Source organism: Pseudomyrmex gracilis, unplaced genomic scaffold (assembly GCF_002006095.1).
Source record: "Pseudomyrmex gracilis isolate BER0280 unplaced genomic scaffold, ASM200609v1 scaffold_40, whole genome shotgun sequence".
Taxonomy (NCBI): Eukaryota; Metazoa; Arthropoda; class Insecta; order Hymenoptera; family Formicidae; genus Pseudomyrmex; species Pseudomyrmex gracilis.
This window is the reverse complement of record NW_018020624.1, coordinates 967,637-986,871: the sequence shown is the minus strand read 5'-3', so window position 1 is coordinate 986,871 and position 19,235 is coordinate 967,637. Positions and strand designations below refer to the sequence as shown.

Sequence of the window (19,235 nt, the reverse complement as noted above, 5' to 3'; positions counted from 1 at the left end):
GAGTATGTATGTATGTACGTACGCGTGAGAGAGAGCGAGAGAAGAGAGATGCGACGTTGTTTTTTTCGAGCCCTGTGAAGCATGTGAAACAAACTGTGACGGCAGGCAAATTGCTGGCGCGCGAGGGCGATTCTCGTCCTACGCGCGCCGAGTCCGGGTCTCTTTAACGTTGGACAAACAAAAAATAATGTTATAATAAAAATTTCTCTCGCTCGTCTCTCTCACGTTTTCACGTGAAAAAAAAAAAACGTCTCTTTCTCGAGTTGCGCCGTGTGTGCCAATACACCGTTAGAGAGATCGCGCGCGAACGAAAAGCGACGAGAGTATATCTCGAACACAATCGCTTGGCACGAGAGAGAGAGAGATAGAGAGAGAGAAAAAGAGAGACGAGTAATTTGGCGCTTACCTATTACACCGCAATTGTGACTTTTGACCTCGTCTCGGAAAATATCGAAGCCGGCACGACCGTTCGAGTCCGATGGTACCGCGGGTACGCGGTAAATCGCGTGCTGCAGGGATGATCCGAGAGAATCCTTGTCGTTCTCGCGCCAATTCTCGGTAGGTTTGATAAAGTAGCTCCCCATCGAAGTCTTCATGTGACCGGTCTAGAAATAATGACGAAAAAGTTTGTCACAAGTGCGCGTGAAGATCTGTTAAAAGAGCCTTCATGTTTACAGGTAGATGAAAAACACAAAAAATCGACGCAACTGGATTAATAATCAACCAGTGAGGAAAAAGGAATAAAAGATTGTAATGTTTCTTTTTTTTGTAAAATAGTAAAACAGCAGATCAGATTTCCATACAAACTGTCTTCGAAATTCACTTCAAAGTGTTTTGTGACTATCACACACGATTGATAAAAAAAGTAAAAATATAAAAATAAAAAAAATAAAAAAAAATTAACCATCTGCTTTTCTCAATGTCGGAAGATTTCCGAGAGACGAGATTATTGTATCTCAAACGGATTTTCTCGCTGGAGAACGTTATACGTATCGGAGAACTTACTTCAAATTCGGACTGAACTTGTTTCTTTCACGCGATTGAACGAAAATTACGACGAAATTATTTATAAACAAACAGCGCCAACTTCGTGCAATTGAATTCGGAATATTGCGCTACGTATTTGCGTAAAAGACGAGGATTCTGTTCTCTCGGGTTTACTCTCGGCTCTCGTTTATTTTAAATCGCGGCGACTTATAATCGCGATGCTATTAGGAGAGTGTTATTTACAAAACGTGAGCGCGCGCCGCCACCCGTTGTTATCCTATCCTACGGAACTTTCGATACGCGTGTTAACGCGTCTTGATTAAACATTCTGACGGAGATGAACTCTCCTATCTATTTGTTTTTACGAAATATACAGAACCCTCTCCCGCGCACGTGCGCACGTGCGTTGCGCGAACCGGGATAGCCGAGTAACGCAGCGCCTCAAGTCTGATTTATATCAAATAGGCACTTTACATTGTGTGGGTTGTGTAATATCGCGAAGAAAGTTTCAACACAAGAATGTGTGTGATTCAGTCATGTCTATCTTTTATAATGATGTATCTTTGTTTTAATAGTATCTTTTCAACCCGATAACAAAATTTATATTCAGAGCGTCTGCTTTTTAAATCTCACAATTCTCTGTCGATCCTTAAAAAAAAAAAGAAATAAAAGAAAATAGACCGGTAGAAGTCTGAAACACCGTTGTTGTATGTTGTTATATACATTTGTTATTTAATTACACGATTGTGTAATTTCGATTCAAAATCGGAGAAACAAAACATTTATAAAAAATAAAATTTATAAAACACACAACCAACGGTCTTTGGATTTCCTATTGGTTTTCCTCCACTTCTTTTTTTTATTTGTTAAACTTTTGAAGTCGTTATCGTATTAGATTGTTAAAACAAGTTTCATCGACACGTTTTCCGGTCTCCAATTAAACAATTATCAGATCAATGTAATTTAAATAGACGTTAGACGTATTAGACCATTAGAGAGACAGTCGCGTCGCGCCGCCAATTCTCGATTCAATCTGCTCGATTCGCTCTGGTGTTTGCCATTTGCATTCCTGCAAGCGCACGCGTCTATTCCGTGGCACACAAAGACCGACTTGAGGAGTTTACCAGGAACTCTTGGCAAGAAGATCTCGTTTTTCTCGTTGTCTCTTTTTCCTCATATTTCCGTCTCCGCTTCATTTTTTTTTTTTTTTTTTTTTTTTTTTTTTTTTTTATCCCTGCTCCGTTCTCTGCTCATTCATCTCCCGTTTTACCCTTTCGATCAACTGACAACTAGCCGATGACGAATATTAGAAAGAATATCATTTCGCGCCGCGCAAGGAATTCGTGGCGCGCGCGCGTACGAAAAAGCGTTCGAAGAATTAATTTTTTGAATTAGTTTCACATCGTTTTCTTACGACAATTTGTGTAATTTACACAGTGAGAATGTTGCGCATTTACGTGCAACTTTTATTGCGTTGTCTTGTGAATCGAAGTTCGCACGCACACAAAAATATATCGTCTACGTGCAAAAAATTACTCACCAAGTCTCTTTGCGAATACGAAGAAGATATGATTTTTTTGCGTGTGTTTTTACGAAGACGAAAATAAAATATTACACCGCGTGAAAAAAAACAAAAACCAAAAAAAAAAAAAACTACCGCCGATCGCACCAAGCTCGACTATAAAACCGCTGACTGCAGCTTGTTCTTGACACTTCTCTAACCGCGCGTTTGTTTCCTAACATGTGCAGTTTTGTTTGCACATGGCGATGATTTCCGATTCCCACTGCGCGCTTTTATAGACGTCTATGTTTACGTGCCGAAACTATGTGCGAGATACCAGCCACGACGGCGACGTTAAAAACGATAGCAAAGTTAAAAAACGACCGAGAGCAATAATATTAAAAAAAAGATGAAAAAAATGGAGGAGCAAACAATTGGTTGTGTTAGTGCGATATTCAATTTTAGTGTTACAACACGTTATCCAATTCATATATATATATATATATATATATATATATATATATATATATATACATCACGATTTTAGATTGTTACAATACGTTGCGAAGACACCGTTTTCCTCTTCGGTTACAAGATATGTAAATGACAAGGTCGTGAGAAGTTTATATTCGCGCGCGCCAACATCCAGCCAGTATCTCGCTCATATCTCGGTTGACATTTTGTGACGAAGATCAAAAAATAATCCAACAAACATTTCGTCCATTAATAAATTTCATGTCTTCAATTAATATCCCAGAATAGTATCTATAATTAAAACAGAGTGTTCAGTGATATTTGCACAAGATTATCGATATCCTTGCAGCAAGTATGCTATTAGTTATAAATGTATGTGTTTAAGAAATAATAAACTCAATTTTTTTTTTTTTTTTTTTATTCTTATTCGCAATTGCACCTGAGGAGCGTGTTTTCATTATATGTTTCATTATCGAGAGAAATGTTCCGAGCACACATTCTGAGAACTGAATACAAAAATATGCGGGGACATGACGTGCGTACCTAACGTTTCATAGGCAGAACGAATCGTTAAATTAGAAGCGGTCGGAATATACCGGACGCTTGGAGAGAAGTATCTTTCGTTTAAATAACGCTTAATATGCGTAAAAATCAAGAGAGAAACATAATCAAAATAACGTTAATCATAATAAAAATAGTCTGCGTTCAGCGTATTCTATAAAAAAAAAAAAAAAAAACAAAGACAATAAACTGTGAGCAATGTGGTATGAGAGAAAATGTGTGTGTGTGTGTGTGTGTGTGTGTACGTGTGCATGTTTTAATATATCAATATTGATCATAAATTTTAATTCCCAAGAACAGTAAACCTTTTATCTTTATATTTCTCTTTTTACAAGATCTGTACACACACGAAAGAAAATTATAAATTTACACGCAAAATATATGAAGCAATAATCGAAAATATCAATCAACAAGAATAATCTCAGCTTATCAGTCATTTCCACAAATAATATATTGTAATTAAGACAATTATACACGGAAGCTCAAAAATGATCAAAGTTGCACATATTTTTGCTTAAATTTATTAATCGAAAAAGGTTATTGTGCATAGTTATTTTTGAACGAAGTATCGGAAGAAAAAAAAACAAATTAACAAAACTGAGCAATTCCGAGAATTATACTTTCGATCCTCTTATGCAGTTTCGCCAAATGTCATCACACACTGACAAAGTGTATCCCTAATTAATTCTGCCTATTATACATTCCTGTCAAGGTCGTCGGGCCGATCCGAAAACTGGTTGTATCAGCTTAAATCATAAACTCGCGGATTTTTATTCTTACAATATATCCTTGCCAAAAAGAAAAGACAAGACTATAATACTGAGAACAATTTGTAACATTACAAGAGAAAGAAGATAAATTCTAAGATTAACGGTTTTGAATCGAGTTACAAACAACGGAAAAGCTGAAAGAGCAATAGGGCGGGATGAAGAAGACAAAGCAGATGTGTATGTTGTGAAAATTTAAAGAAAGCGAACACAGAATGTATTTGAACGATGGTGATTCCATTAGCACGCGAACCCGGAGATCCGTTGTCTCTCGAGCAGAATCGAATAATTAGGTCGAGTGGTTTCGACTTACTATCGGGAGTAAAGACATCAAGGCTCGGCTTGAACCGAGTGCTTACTTCTTCCTATTTCTACGTCTGAAACAGACGTCCGATTGATTACTCTAACCTTGCCGTGGCTAAATTAAAGCGTGACCCAAATCGCCATGAGGAACGTCAAACAAGCGAAAAGTATAACATCTCCTATTTTATTCTATCGTTGCTTCAGTCCTTTCTCGCCAAGAGATCCAAGAATGTAATTCAGAAAAAGTATAGCTTCGGATCTGATCTTGAATTGGAAAAAAGGATATCAAGTTCACATTTCAAATAGAACATGTACAAGAGTCAAAACGCAGATATCGAAGCGAGAAACACAATCAGTGTGTAATAATGATTACACTTGTTGCCAATTTTTCTTTTTTATAATTTCAAATATTTTTGCGACGCTTCTTCCTATGAATAAAGAAATAAACGCGAGAAAAATTCTAGCAAACACAATCGGTCGAGAATCGGAATGCTAAGAAAGTTATTATACGATGCGAAGATATCATCTCGCCGTTCATCAGAATACTGATCTGTATTCGCGAACGCCACTTGAAACTTCTCGCGCGATGTTTATCACTTTTTTTTTTGAAACAATAAAAACTATTTGTTTTAACAATTTCTCACGTAACAAAAAGGAAAACAAATATATATATATATATTTGTTATGTATATATATATATATATATATATAGGCAATTGTTTTAAGTAGACTTTTAATTAACTCTCTCGTGCTGTCGAACGGAACAGAAGAACACAGAGAACGGTCTGTCTGTGATTTATCGACTTCGTAATCGATCGGAATTAATTGGCGAGCGCGACGCATATAAAAAAAAAGAAACGAAGACGACGTTTTCTAAAGCTTTAATCTCTGACTCACCATTCCGTGACAAAGACTGACACTAACCGCTGAACTTGGATCACCATCTACTGACCCGCTATAGAAGCAACCCAATTGGTGACCGGCGTGCTCTCGTCTGCTTGTGTTCTCACTCATGTGCGTCACCTGCACCGTCATCGTGTACAGACTAATTAATTAAGACGCAGAATATTGTGATAGAAGAAAACGATTGCTGCGATCAAGTTGGTTTCTTACTCTTATGTCGGGAGACACGAAACTGGCGTCGTGCGCCAATCGCAGCCGAAATCGACGGCCGAACGCGGTGAATTCGTATTGCGGATGGGGGTCCCAGACCTCGGCCGACGCGTGACGAAAATGGCCACTGTGATGCCTCTTGGCCGTGGAAAATTCTTCGGCTAAAATCACAAGAAACGTCTCAGTTTTTGTTCTAGAAAATAACGAATTCAAGATTCTACGCGCGCACAGAGATATTCATTTAGCATTGAAATTCTTTCATACCGTGTGTGAACGCACACGTGCCTACGCTCTTACAACTTTAAAGAAATTTGTTAATTACGTTTTTTCTAGATTTGTTTTTTTTACTTCTTCTGTTAATTTGCGAACGATTGTTCGATGATTCTACTTCCGTTGTTTTTTCAAATTCACGCGGATTTCGGCAAAAACACATCATCAAACACTTACGCGGATCTTCATACTGATTTTGACTAATTTTCAGTGGCTTCACGTATTCCAGATTGCTTTTGACCGGCGGCAACACGTTGATCGAGTCATTGCGTCTCTTCGTAATCTGTACATCCTCTGGAAGTACTAAAAAAAAAAAAAAAAAAAAACAGAAAAGATAATTGCATAACTTTTTTTCTTCTAAGTCATCCTCTGAATGTAATTCGTGTCTCCGTGAGTCGTTTTCTCTCTCTCTTCCTCTTACTTGTAATTTATATTACTATTTTTTTTTAAATTATTCTGTACGCACGACTGAACGTTCTCTGTGTGTGTGTATGTATTTATAATTAGTAGTCTAGATTTAAACGGTGGAACGTAAGATACGTGTATAAGACCTTGAGGAAATTGTTCGCGGAACAGCAGCACACAAGCATCGCCGCCCCGCCTAATTATATCGGGGCTCTATACACACCTATAACGTCGGCCTCGGTAGAGCACGGCGTCTGGAAAAACACATAGAGGCACACACGCACGGTTCTATAATTACGCACGACAGTTTTCACGAGACGTATCAAATGTCAGTTCTGAATCACACGGGTCATGAGATAAACGTGCGCCGAATTTACGGTCTTGTCTCGCATGTGCGGCGTACAACGCGCGCGTTCACTCTCTTACACGTGTGTGTGTGTGTGTGCGTGTGTGTGTGTGTGTATGTGTGTTTAATCTTTTCTTCCAATAAAGTATCGGAGAAACATATGCGACGCGGAAAGAGAGAGAGAGAGAGAGAGCTCGCAACACACAAAAGACTTTATATATATATATATCTGCTTTAAAAAAAAATCTATTTCGCTTGCGAAACAGATAACGCGCAACTAGGCCTCTAACATTATCGCGCTTCTTTCTTTACGGCGATAGATATGCGCGAAACATAATGTGAAGAACATTGTGTGCCGCAGAAACTGTAAAATCTACAAATCTACAAGTCTTGAAATAAACTCGGGCGGGGCGCGCAAATCGCCATCTGGTTTCGATAAGCTGATTAAAGTTAATTTAATCAATTGCGCAAAGAGAATAATTTTTAAATTAAGAAATGATAGAATACGAAATACGGATGGTGATACGTTTGACAAAAAATAATCGCTCTCGTCGACGAGCTTCGTGTCGGGGGAAGCTCCGACGCGCTGAAAGTTCCCCCCGAATTGCTTTTCTTCAATTTCCACGTGTGAGAAAACTAAATTTTCTCCCCCCCTCCCCCCCGAGAATTGCGAATAAGTTTAAATTCGTTTGACAATTCTTCAGATAATATACAAACAAACAAAAATTATTACAGTTGATTAACAAAAAAATATTCACAACGCCGACGAATTGAAAATTACACGACGAATGTGGTTCGTTGACCCTCGTCGCGGCAACGCATTCCGTCGGCTGAATTATTACAACCCGAAGTGAAGTTTCACAGCCGTGTCGTTGCACGATTGTATGTAAACACTTATACAACGCACACATACAACGTAATATCGTAAAAGATTACGGGACAATGAGAGAGAGACACCGTGTCATGTCCGTAGGAGATTGAGCCCGGTTGCGCAAAATGCAAAAACACGTAGGCGACACAGTTGAGAGTGCGCTTGATTGAAACACGTATACACGTATGTGTTGTGCAAAATTCCGCCGCGCGTTACAACAGGAGGAGACATTGAAATAAAGCGAGGTGATTTGAGAAACGCGAACTATAGAGACCCGAAAGATACGATAATTCCCGTATATATAGTTATAGCGACCGCTCGTTTATCGCAAGGAGAATATTCAGTGCATACGACGGATTACCTTAAAGACTATCTATATGTATGCAGCGTTGTGTACATATCCGCACGAGCATAATAATCGCAGTCATCATTCCTCATAGTGTGTGTCTTAATAGGAACGCGGAGTATAATATGCGGCGTCCTTTACGGTATATGCGTTAATCTCGGCCGTGAAGTCTCTAATGGTGCGTTACACGCGATAATGAGTATTTTCTTTATGAGTATTTTTTCTCGTCGAATCTTTAAGCTTCGCGCAAAAATCGTATCTGGATATAAATATTGAGAGATTCTTATCGTGACGCGACTTCGATAAGTTCTCTCTCGTTGCAGCCTCTCTTCTCAGATTTAAATTTTCTTGTTTGTTTGAATGGGTTCTTGACGATATTTCAAAAATTTTCCGGTTGTAGTTGGGCAAGTGTGAACCATTTGCAGGATATTTTGCAATAAATAAATCTAACAATAAATAAATCTACTGCGACAGTAATGACGAAACTCACACATTTATAAACAGACCAAATTTAAACTATTTTAACTTATAATTCAACCATAAAATGTTCGTCATTTGATGAATCAGAAGGGAGTGTTCTATAAAGAAATCCACTGAAGAAGGTTGAAAATAAAGCCGTTTGGAAAATAAAATTAGCAGATTTATTTATTGCAAAACACACTGCAAATGGTTCACACTTGCCCAACTACAACCGGAAAATTTTGAATTAACTTTTCTTTATTAAAATTTTTTTTTTTTTTTAACGAGATACCAAGACGTTAACGGTATTGACGAACTTCGCAAATGACCCTTAGTCTCGTATCCGATGTCTCGAACAAATACGAGAAAAACGCGACTCGCACACGCGACGTTCGCGCGATATTCTTCTATTCGCGCAACATCTTTCCGTTACGATACAATATAATTTAGAACAAAAAAAATTCACGGCGTACGTGTGCGCCGTTGAAACTGCACGCGATATTTAACGTTTACGAGGTAGGCGCGCATGCCTACCAAATCCAATACATATCGGATTGCTTACGTTTCTGGCACGTCGTGCGATGACGTATTTTCTGGTTGTACGTGCGTACGTTCGGTTCTGTCAAAAACTGAAGCGCGATTACCCCATTTCGACTTCCCGAGTTCATATACATACAATTTATATATATATATATATGTATGTATATATAAACGTAACGTAATCACATCCGTGAAAATACTACGGAAACGTGTGGAAACGAATCAGGCTGCTCTTTCGCAGGCGCAACACGAACATTGTTGTATGATTTGATTCGCGCTGAAAATTCCCAGAAGAAATTTCCTCTCGCGCTTGTACAGTAGCAATTATTGTTTCCGTTCCACTCCCGATACGCTATTAACACGTCAATCGGGTAAGTGTCTTCCGTGCGTCTATTGTAAATGCGGAGATAACAGGCGGAGATAAAATTACATTTGTATAACATTTGAACTCCCCGACACTGCTTGCACGCAAACGGTTTTACAGCTTGTTTTTTTCTTTTTTTTTTTTTTTTTTCTATTTCTCTGGTAATGACAGGCAAATTTTTTTCCCCTTATCGCTCGTATAATTGAAACCTTAAAATGTTCAAAGACATCTATCGTTAAAATGTCAGCCTTCAACCTGTCAGATGGATATCGATGTGATATTACTAACAAATGCCAAAGTTGCAACATTGCATAAAAGGTACAACGTATAAATTGTATAATTACATCTCCGTGATTCATGAAGAAAAACCTAACCGGAGATTAGCCAATCATTAAGAGAATGCCTCGTCGATCCCCGGTACTTTTCCACGTCACTTATAATGCGTTTTTTTTTTTTTTTTTCATTGATGTGATCGAGAATTGAAAGACTCTTCAATGAAACTCTATTCGCGCGAAAACGAGGAAGTCACCGGTTGGCGATCGATTTTACCGGGTTTTTTGGAGAAAACAGAATTCGTTCGTCGTCGAAACTTTTGTGACGGAACTGAAACGTCCGTCGAGGACGTGCGCTGTGCTGTTTTGTCATCTCAAGAATATCGCGAGATGTTCGGCGAGTTTCAAACTGTTATACACCTCGCGTAACGTGCGTTCTTGTTTCGCCACAGTGTTTCTAGCAATACGGCGTTTGTTGCTTATGTAATATAAAAATAGTTTCAAGTTGCACACATATACATGTATACTCTATCAGTGCGTGGTCCGAAAAAAATTTATCCGTATCGATTGGAAAATCTGCGCGATTGCGTTACTGTGGGACAATATTGCCCCCTTCCTCCCATATAAAGGAGCCATTCTCATTAATATCAGACCACTTCTCTTTCGCATATAAATGTTTACGCTACAAACCGCTGCAAGTTGGCGTGGAGTGACAACCGAGGAGACTTTCTCGCCTTCCTCCGCCGTTTACCAAACGGATACTTCGTAGGAAGAAGAACGCCCGCTTGTATGTTGATGTGTGTGTGTGTGTGTGTGTGTGTTTTGCATGTTGCCGTTCAATTGCCGTACAGAAACGCGAGCCTCGACAAAAAGCACCGAGAGAGAGAGACTGTGCATAAATTATTCTGTAACAGCAAACAATATTGTCTATTGAGGAAATAATCGAACGGGATACTTTTTGCTGCGTGTGAATCAATCCGACGGTCTTAGATTGGTGCAAAAATAATTGTAGATTTTTTTAAACTCTCATGAAACCGCAATTACATTTTCAGTCGTCAAAGAAGAACGGTTTAATTTATAGAAAAATTTGAACAAAAAAACTGAACATCCATTCTATTTGATTGAAACTAAAATGCTTTCGTATTAATAATATTGCCAGACTTGGTCAATAATAATTGCCTGACATCTTTGGAGGCACACTTTCCACTAGCTCAAAGTATGCCTCCAAGACATCAGGCAATTATTGACACAGCGACCGGACACACTATTGATATAAAAAATACATTTTTTCACGCACACAGTCGAGTAGAATGGATGTGTGTATTTTCGGTTTGAAATAATAGTTTTGTTTTTTTTTTATAAGAGTTTTCTTATAAATCACTTATTTCTTTGACAGACTGTAAATTAAATCTTCTCGCAAATATTTTCAGAAATGTCGGAGACGAATCGTGCCATAAAAATAAAAAGCTACAGAGACATTAATATTCTTGACACACATTATCGCCACGAAATTTTTCTAGAGGAAACATTTTATAGTTTCAATCGAAGCCGAATAAATGTATATATTTTCAGTCTTAAACAATAAATTTTCCTCTAAATCAAACTTTTTCAACAATAAATTTTTCCGTAAATCAAACTGGTCGCGTTCTTCTTTGTGACAGACTGTATATATATCTTTTCACCTACCTAATAAAAAAAAAAAAAAAAAAACCTAATATAAAATAAAATTCTCAAGCTCTCGAAAACAATCCGCGCGCAATTAAACGCTGAAGGTGTAATGATCTTTCTGAAGTGTTTTACAGTAATTGAGCGCAGAAAAAAACAGCACAGACAGCGAGCGACGAACGTGGGGACGTGGGGTTCAAGAGCGCGCGTCGAACGTTACACCGCGGTCCGGAGGAAGCAGCTGTGGCTCCGGACTATTTTGATTCGATCTTGGATATAAATTATGGTTGCGATATATATTCGCTGTGTGCAACGAAGCACACAGGTTCTGTAGTTCAGTCAGTTGGTATGTTTACGAACACGCGAGCGTTAAACGTCTGGCGGCAATATCGCGCCCCTTCTGTGCATTCACGACGTTGAGACTCTACGCGAGGTAAACCCCTTTTCTCTCTTTCTCTCTCTCTCTCTCTCTCTCTCTCTCTCTCTCTCTCACACAGAGATTAACAGCGCTACAAATATATCGGTCGACTCTCAAGCGGATTACAGATACAACGTTTCGCGTCAACGTATTTATAAATAAATCCCCGGAGTTTACAGTTATAAGAGTCAAACAAAGAATTCTTTCTTATTTGTGGAATAACGGAGAGATAGTCGCACAAAGTTTATTTCAATCCTCGCTTCCATAGGCGACGCTGCTTGTTCACGTGCGAGTTATTATACTTCGACTTGCTGCATTTATTGCTGCGTCATATACCGCTGTATATTAATACATACATATACTCTTGAGAAAATTTATTTCACACATTTTACGGAGAAAACGCACGCGCGCGCGCGTTTGCGCGAATTAAATACACCAGCTCTGACTCGATGGTCAATCAAGGTGATCTCGATCAAAGGACAACGCAACAACAACGTAGAGAGTAGCAGCTTGCAATACAACTCGGAAAGTAGCGTAAACGACGTGGCAACGTTAACACACATACACACACACACACACACACACACACACACGTGTGCACACGGGACCAGTTTTTGTACTATTCTATTAGTGAAATCGGTTTTATTTCAAGCCGCGTTTCTCGAAGGCGTTCGAAAAGAAAACACGTGCGCGGGCAAAAGATATGTTACATTATACCTTCCGAGGACGAAGTTGCGATTCGCGCTAAACGCGTGACATTACCCGCATTCGCTGACCACGCGGCTGAAACACGAGTCTCTGCGATGCACGCACTTTTCGGCTGGTGTTGGCTACGCGGTTGGCACTTAGGCTCCTCCGCACTTAGCGTGGTTTTTCGCACACATGTGAAGGATCAGATTTTTCACACAGGTCTTTTCTTTCTTCTACGAAACACCTATGTGCGTTATTGGCAGGCTCATTCCGATTGACACTCGCGTGGAGGAGGACGCGCGATGTTTTCGTATCATCACACCCGGCCCCACGCGAGAGAACGCCTTTTTATCAACGCGCCGCTATATATATTACGCGTCGTATGCGTTTTAACGAAATGAATCTCCCACAGCAACGCGCGTCGACCCGCGTGTAAACGTTTTTATCTACCTTACCTCATTACAATGATATCGCTTCGTAGAACATAACGTTCGAAGGGAGAGAGAGAAAACGAGATCGAGTGTCTCTCGGGATGTTCTTTAAGCCCGCGTTTCACTCTCGCGAACGTGTGTGGTAATTGGGCGTGTGATGAAAAACATGTTTCGAGAATTCAAGAGGTTGATAATAATGTATCACCGGACCGATCGTTGTTCGACGATTTGAGAAACAACGCGTTGCTGCAAAACGGAATTACCACCAAAAAAAAAAAAAAAAAAAAAAAATCAAAAAGTTTTCTTAAAAAAAAACTTGATGTGTTGCGAGAAAAATACATCAACGCGCATCATCTCAATCCGCGCGTGCTGTTTCGCGCGTTCAAATTTTCGCGTCGCTTGTGAGATAAATTTTTTTTTTTTTTTTTTTTTCAATGCAAAAAATTGACATTTCCTTTTTCGTGTGTGAAGAAATAATTGTGTTAGGACATGAGCAGGGACTCACCGTCGTTCGTGAAATTGCGCTCGGTCGAGTCAAACGTCGTAACCAGATCCGTCTGCTTCTTTCGCGTTTCGTTGCCGGCGCGCTCGGCCGTTAAATTGCTCCGACCGAGGTTTTCAATTCTGTCGACGGTGCGCACGTCCGACCACAGGATTACCAGCAGTATCACGAGCAAAACGATGGCGAGAGCCGCGCCAATCGTGGCGACACGATTCGAAATTCGCGACATCTCTGCAATTTGCGGCGCCGATACACGTGCAGCATCTATACTCCGCGCGTTTCTTTTTTTTTTTTTTCTTCCCGCGCGTAATATTCTTCTTTTCTCCAAGAGAAGAGCGTTCCCTCTCGCGCGCGCGTTTTATCCGAGGGATCGTGCTTGCATCTCTCACGCCCGCGTCGCTCGCCTCACTCTGATCATCTCATTCCGAACTTACGTCGCGGAGACAACAATTATCGCGTACGGCAAACGGCTCGCGTCCCGGTCTCGCGTCCGGGTCTCTCCTCTCCGTTCGGCTCTCTTTCGCGCGCTTATAAAACTCTCATAACAGTCGGCGATCTCTCAAGGCTGTCCCGCCCCCCGCAGCCTCCTCTCAAATCTCGTTTTCCTCGCGAACGACGACTCGTCGACAGAATGCAACAACCGGCATCGGTTGTAACATCTATTGGAGGATGGGCGCGCGCGGGATCTCTCGCTACGTGGTTTCCTCTTATCTTTCACGAAAGACCGCGCGATCATGTGAATATCATCGCTTGCGCATATCGGGATTATTATTCGACGGACAACAAACGGTCGAACAACGGAGTCAAAACGCGTCGTGACGATCGAGCGCTTTAACATTCATGGACGGATATCACAATTCATCAGCCAATACGTGCCCGACGGTTCAGCGTTTTACGATCGTCGTCGGTTCTTGGCCTGTGCGAGCGCGGCGGTTTCGTGCCTCACGTGGACGGAAGTTTAGCTTTATTACGCCAGATAACTCGCAGTCCTCCTCTCAACGCTCGTGCGAGAAACATTTCATCTGAATGGAGAAGCGCGGCGGGGTGTTGCCGATCGACTGACTGAGTTGTGCGACGATCGGGTGATGGTCCTCAAACGGGGCGACTGGTTCCGACGACGCGCGACGAGTAAATTTTTCAAACTCGCTGTTGAGCAACGCTTTCCTGAAATCAAATGTTAAATCATCCTTTAATCTTCCTCGTAAAAGTTATATCGCCTTCAATAGTTTTTTTTTTTTTTTAGCAATTTCAATTCCAAGCGTGAAATTAATCGCGAAACGTAAACTTAGGAATCTTAGACTTTTGAAGCGTTGTATAAAAAAATAGTAAAAGAAAAACCGTTATAATCTATCGTCACCAAACGCAAAAAAACTAACTAGATTGCGACAATTCTGCGCGCAAATATTTTTTAAAATGAATGATAACATAATCCGAAGAAGAAAATTCATCATAGATCTTCGCGCGTGTTAGGCCACTAAATAAATAGTAGCAAAAAGATTGGGAAATCATTTTTAGTCTTGGAAATATCATCTGCGCCAAAGAAATGGAAAAAGATATTCATTCATTCAAAAACGCATTTGCAACCCATTTGAGCTAAAACAGATTTACACGTTTATCATGCTGTAGTTGTTAGCCGGTTTAGGGAAGTGCTCCGGATATGACTGTCGCAGGGGTTTTTGCTAATCCGAAAACTGGGATTGAGAAAACGGCTTGCTACGGAAAGCGTTAACGACAATATAACGTCGCATTGGCAGAGGGATTCAACAACTGGAATGATACCTCTTGCATGTGAAGTCATTTGTTTTGTCAAACTTAACGCGGAAAAATCAATTCTTCTACAAGAAGAATCGTTAGGTGGGCGTGCGAAAACCAATTATCGCAACAGAGAGTGTCTCCGAGCGCAAATAATGAAAAAACTTTCAACGTTAGATCATGCTCATCGCGCTAAAAATATCGCGAATCGTTCCGGAAATCAATCAGAAATCCATTTAAGAAGACATTAATTAAAGAGTATACCGAAGATAAGGAAAGACTCAGAGGAGAGGAGTCTGTTAGCTGCTCATGAACAAAATGTATATTTGGCGCAAGACAATTGTAACGAGATCACAACATTAATTAGAAATCAGACTAAAGAGATTGATAAAAAAAATAAATCATTGAAGTAGCTTCAAGAAACTATAAAAACCCCAAGAGAGCAAATGTATTCAGTGATTTACAAGCAAGAGACAAGGAGCGAACTAGTCGGTTGCACGAAAAATCAAGAAACAATTAGAAACTACCACACACGGTCAATCACTGCAATATTGCAAATAACAGAACAGTGAAAAAAAAAGAACAATGCCAGTTGACCCGAGAAACGTATTTACAGAAAAAAATAAATAAATAACCTGTGTCACAAGCGCACAAATGTCTTCGCTTTTTAAATGTCGCTGACATAGCTAACAACCTGATGTAAATAAGCTTCATGATAAAATTTCTTATAAAGAGACAATTGGAACAAAAAAAACGAAATCATCATCTGAGTCATCAATTTCGATCTAATATTGCACGTCAATTTCAAAATGTGGAAACTAAATATGGAAACGTTGCAACACATACCGTGCGGATGGGGTTTCTTGCGTTTCTATAAAAGGTGACACTGCACACATGTAACTTGCAACTTGTCTTTGTCCAAGAGAGAAATAGATTCAATGATCTCTGTTTACATCCGGTAAATAATGTCGTTAGTAAAGAAAACTCGGAGAATGAATTCACCACAAATTTTGATAAATAAATAAATTTCTTTTTATAAACAACGCGTCTTTGTTTCGTCTAGAGAAACTAGACATTGTTGTTTGCGACGGAAAATAAGCACGTGAAAGAGGATCTTTTGTCGGAGTTCTAATAAATGAAACAAAAAAAAAAAAACTTCTCTCCTTGTCTTCTTCGGGCAAGTGTTTTCCTGTTTTTTTTTCTTCTAGCGAGAAATTCGTGGATATCTCACCGGGGGGAGTAGAAGAGTTTAAATCCGCCGTCGCGCCGTCACATTGACGACCGGCCAAATGAGAAACGTAAAAAATGCTCAGCGTGCGGCTGCCGACCTCGGAATCTCGTAAGGTCTGGGTCAAACTATTCTTGTCGCACGTATCATACCGAGGTTGATCAATCGGTTAGACGATCGATGAATTTTTTTCCTCTTGAGTTGAAACCGCACACAATATCAACACAAAATATCCGTCAGATCTCGTTCTCGGATGTAATACACTTGTGTGTTATTGTGATTAAGAAACACACGACGACGATCGGCCGTCGATATGTCGCCGATGAATTAAAACTGTGTCGCGATTCCGCTCCACGAAGCAATTATCTTCAATAACGCGCGCGCGCGCGCGCGCGTGTGTGTCGATTGATGTCTGTCATTACAATGCCAATGTTAGCGCACGCATCGGCGATAATTGCACACGGTGTAACTGTAAAAAAGAAATGACATCTTACACGCACAGCGTTTAAGCGGTTGCAAAAGATCTAGCGTGAACGTGCGAACGAACGAGGCTCAGCGTTCGGAAATTTTCACGTCACGGAGGAAGAACCGAATAAAGCAGAGTAAAACATCACACATAGAAAAACTCTTGCACTTTTTTTTTTCACGGAACTTCGTGCAAAAAAATATTCGATTCGCAAAAGTTGCGAGTGAAGAAGAGTCGCGCGAACTTAAAGAGCTGAACTTATGTCTCAAATCTCACGCGGCCGTTCGACCGGCGACGAGTTTGTCCGCTTCGACAATTTGATACCGCGTATCTGTGTGTAAGAAACACACACAAAAAAAAAAAAAACAACTTTCCCTTTAATTCTCAAGAATTACGACTTGGACAATGTATTTTTGAAAAAAAAAAAAAAAATGCGAGAGAGAAACTCCTCGATGAGCGCGCACACACACACGCTTTGCCGATAAGCTCGTCGCAATTGTGGCCCCGTGCGTGCGCCGGGTAACGTACACATCGGTTAGTCCCTAAAGCCTAAAAATACAAATTTAAATATTGCGTAACGCGTCGGTGTCAGCGGTAACTACTCATTTTCACGAGTAACAGAGTTTCACGGAAGGTAAAGACACCCGTTCGAGAGAGCGACACGAGACTCGAGAAAAAGAAGAAAAAAAAAAAAAAAAAAAAAAAATAATTACACGAGGCCTCCGTGTCGCGGTGAGGATTCCTGTGTCGCCGAGACACGTTTTTTTTTTTTTTTTTTCAAACTCACTGGGCCTGTTTCGTCACGATGCTGCTTTCTTTCACGCTATTAGAGGAGTTTAATAACACGCAAATATAAATCGTGGGCTTTGTGCGACGAGAGGGACTTACCGTGGCCATAATCGAGCGCGAACTGTTACCTACTGAATAATCACCGACGAACAGAGAGAGAACATGAGATCGTGCGCGACTTCGATCCGAAGATTTTTGCAAAATCTCGGAGCGTCGATCGCGCGTCGTTGTCCGGTGTCTCTCGACGGTCAAAGCGGCACTGAAAGCGAAATCGAGAAATTAAGAAACAACGGGAATAAAGAAGCTCCGCTCGCGAGCGAGAGACGCGAAGAAAGAACCCGCGCACAGCGACGGCACACGGCAAACCGCCGAGCGAGCGACGCGTACGATCGCGCAAACCTCTACGAAAGGCACTTGCCTCGGACGCACCGACTGAAGTTCGCCTCGAGTTGCCCGAAGCGCCGTCCGTCGCGACCTCCTCCATTCCTCCACATCCTCCGGTTCGCTATGTAACAGCAGAGAGAGAGAAGAATGAGAGAGCGGCCAGGACCTCGATTTTTGAACAATTTGCGCATACGAAAGTCTATGGCACATGTGACATTAACAGTAGAGTTTCGTATATACAAAAGTTTTTCAAAAAATTAAGGCCCCGGGGCCCGATTCTTTAACTCACTCGTAAAAGAAACGTATGTCACAAACTCAAAGTTACAAGCGCTTTCTTGTAGGTTTTCAATATTTGAGCGCTCGCAAACTTTGAGTTTGCGTATACGTTTCTCTTACGAGTGAGTTAAAGAATCGGGGCCCCGGGGCCTTAATTCTTGAAAAACTTTTGTATACGAAAAACCATATGTACGAAACTCTACACACTTTTAATGTTACATGTACTATAAACTTTCGTATGCGCAAATTGTTCAGGAATCGAGGTCCAGGGCCTTAATTCTTGAAAAATTTTCGTATACGAAACTCTATTGTTAATGTCACACGTACTATAGATTTTTGTATGCGCAAATTGTTCGAGAATCGAGGGGCCCGATTCTTTAACTCACTCGTAAGAGAAACTCGTATGCGCAAAATCAAAGTTACGAACGCTTTCCTATAGGTTTTCAATATTTAAGCGCTCGTAATTTTGAGTTTGCGCATACGTTTCTCTTACGAGCGAGTTAAATTAATCGGGCCCAGGCCCTTCCCCCCTTCAGAGTTTTTACGATCGCTTTTCCGCCCCGTAAGCTAGCGCACGCATCACGGGTGATGCACATTGACAACTACGTAGCGATGACTACGAGCGACTTATCGGTACGTACGCTGTGTTCGAACGTGGACATGGTTCTATTCCGCGCTATGTGCACAGGTCCAAGTGTCGAGCAGGGATGCCAGACTCTGGCTGTTTGGTAGCATGCGGTAGCGTGGAGGGAATACGCACACACACAGCTTCAGACCCCGAAGCTCGGGTGCACACGTATACGGCATGAAGCTGTGTGCGTATCTCCTCCATGCTACCGCATGCCACCAAACAGCCAGAGTCTGGCATCCCTGGTGTCGAGTTGAGAAAGATTGAGCAGCCCGGCCAGCACCAAGAGCACCAAGATGATGGTGGGAGTACTCATACAAGCGAGAACCGCCGTCCGTGTGCGCTCGTGGAAGAGTGCAGACATATTATGTTCCGTCTCCTTTACACCAAGGCAGCTGTAAGGCGAGACACAAGACACGTTTAAGTT

At 40.8% G+C, this 19,235-nt stretch overlaps 1 protein-coding gene across 7 annotated transcripts in view; it reads right to left on the bottom strand.

The window, feature by feature from the left end:
• The window catches only part of LOC109852922 (A disintegrin and metalloproteinase with thrombospondin motifs 9), a 30,370-nt gene extending 12,500 nt beyond the window's left edge, over nt 1-17,870 (bottom strand). For 4 of the 7 annotated variants that reach the window (XM_020424529.1, XM_020424535.1, XM_020424532.1 and 1 more), the window contains exons 1-6: nt 17,620-17,870; nt 13,289-14,449; nt 6,154-6,279; nt 5,707-5,867; nt 5,491-5,616; nt 407-605 (exon numbers count right to left, since the gene is read on the bottom strand). In XM_020424529.1, the coding sequence (XP_020280118.1) occupies nt 407-605; nt 5,491-5,616; nt 5,707-5,867; nt 6,154-6,279; nt 13,289-13,514 (838 nt within the window). In that variant the 5' untranslated portion in view covers nt 13,515-14,449; nt 17,620-17,870. Of the gene's footprint in view, nt 1-406; nt 606-5,490; nt 5,617-5,706; nt 5,868-6,153; nt 6,280-13,288; nt 14,450-16,268; nt 16,735-17,619 lie in introns of all 7 variants that reach the window. The other 3 variants (XM_020424530.1, XM_020424533.1, XM_020424534.1) reach the window with 3 other exon arrangements.
• Between the last annotated feature and the right edge of the window lie 1,365 nt (nt 17,871-19,235).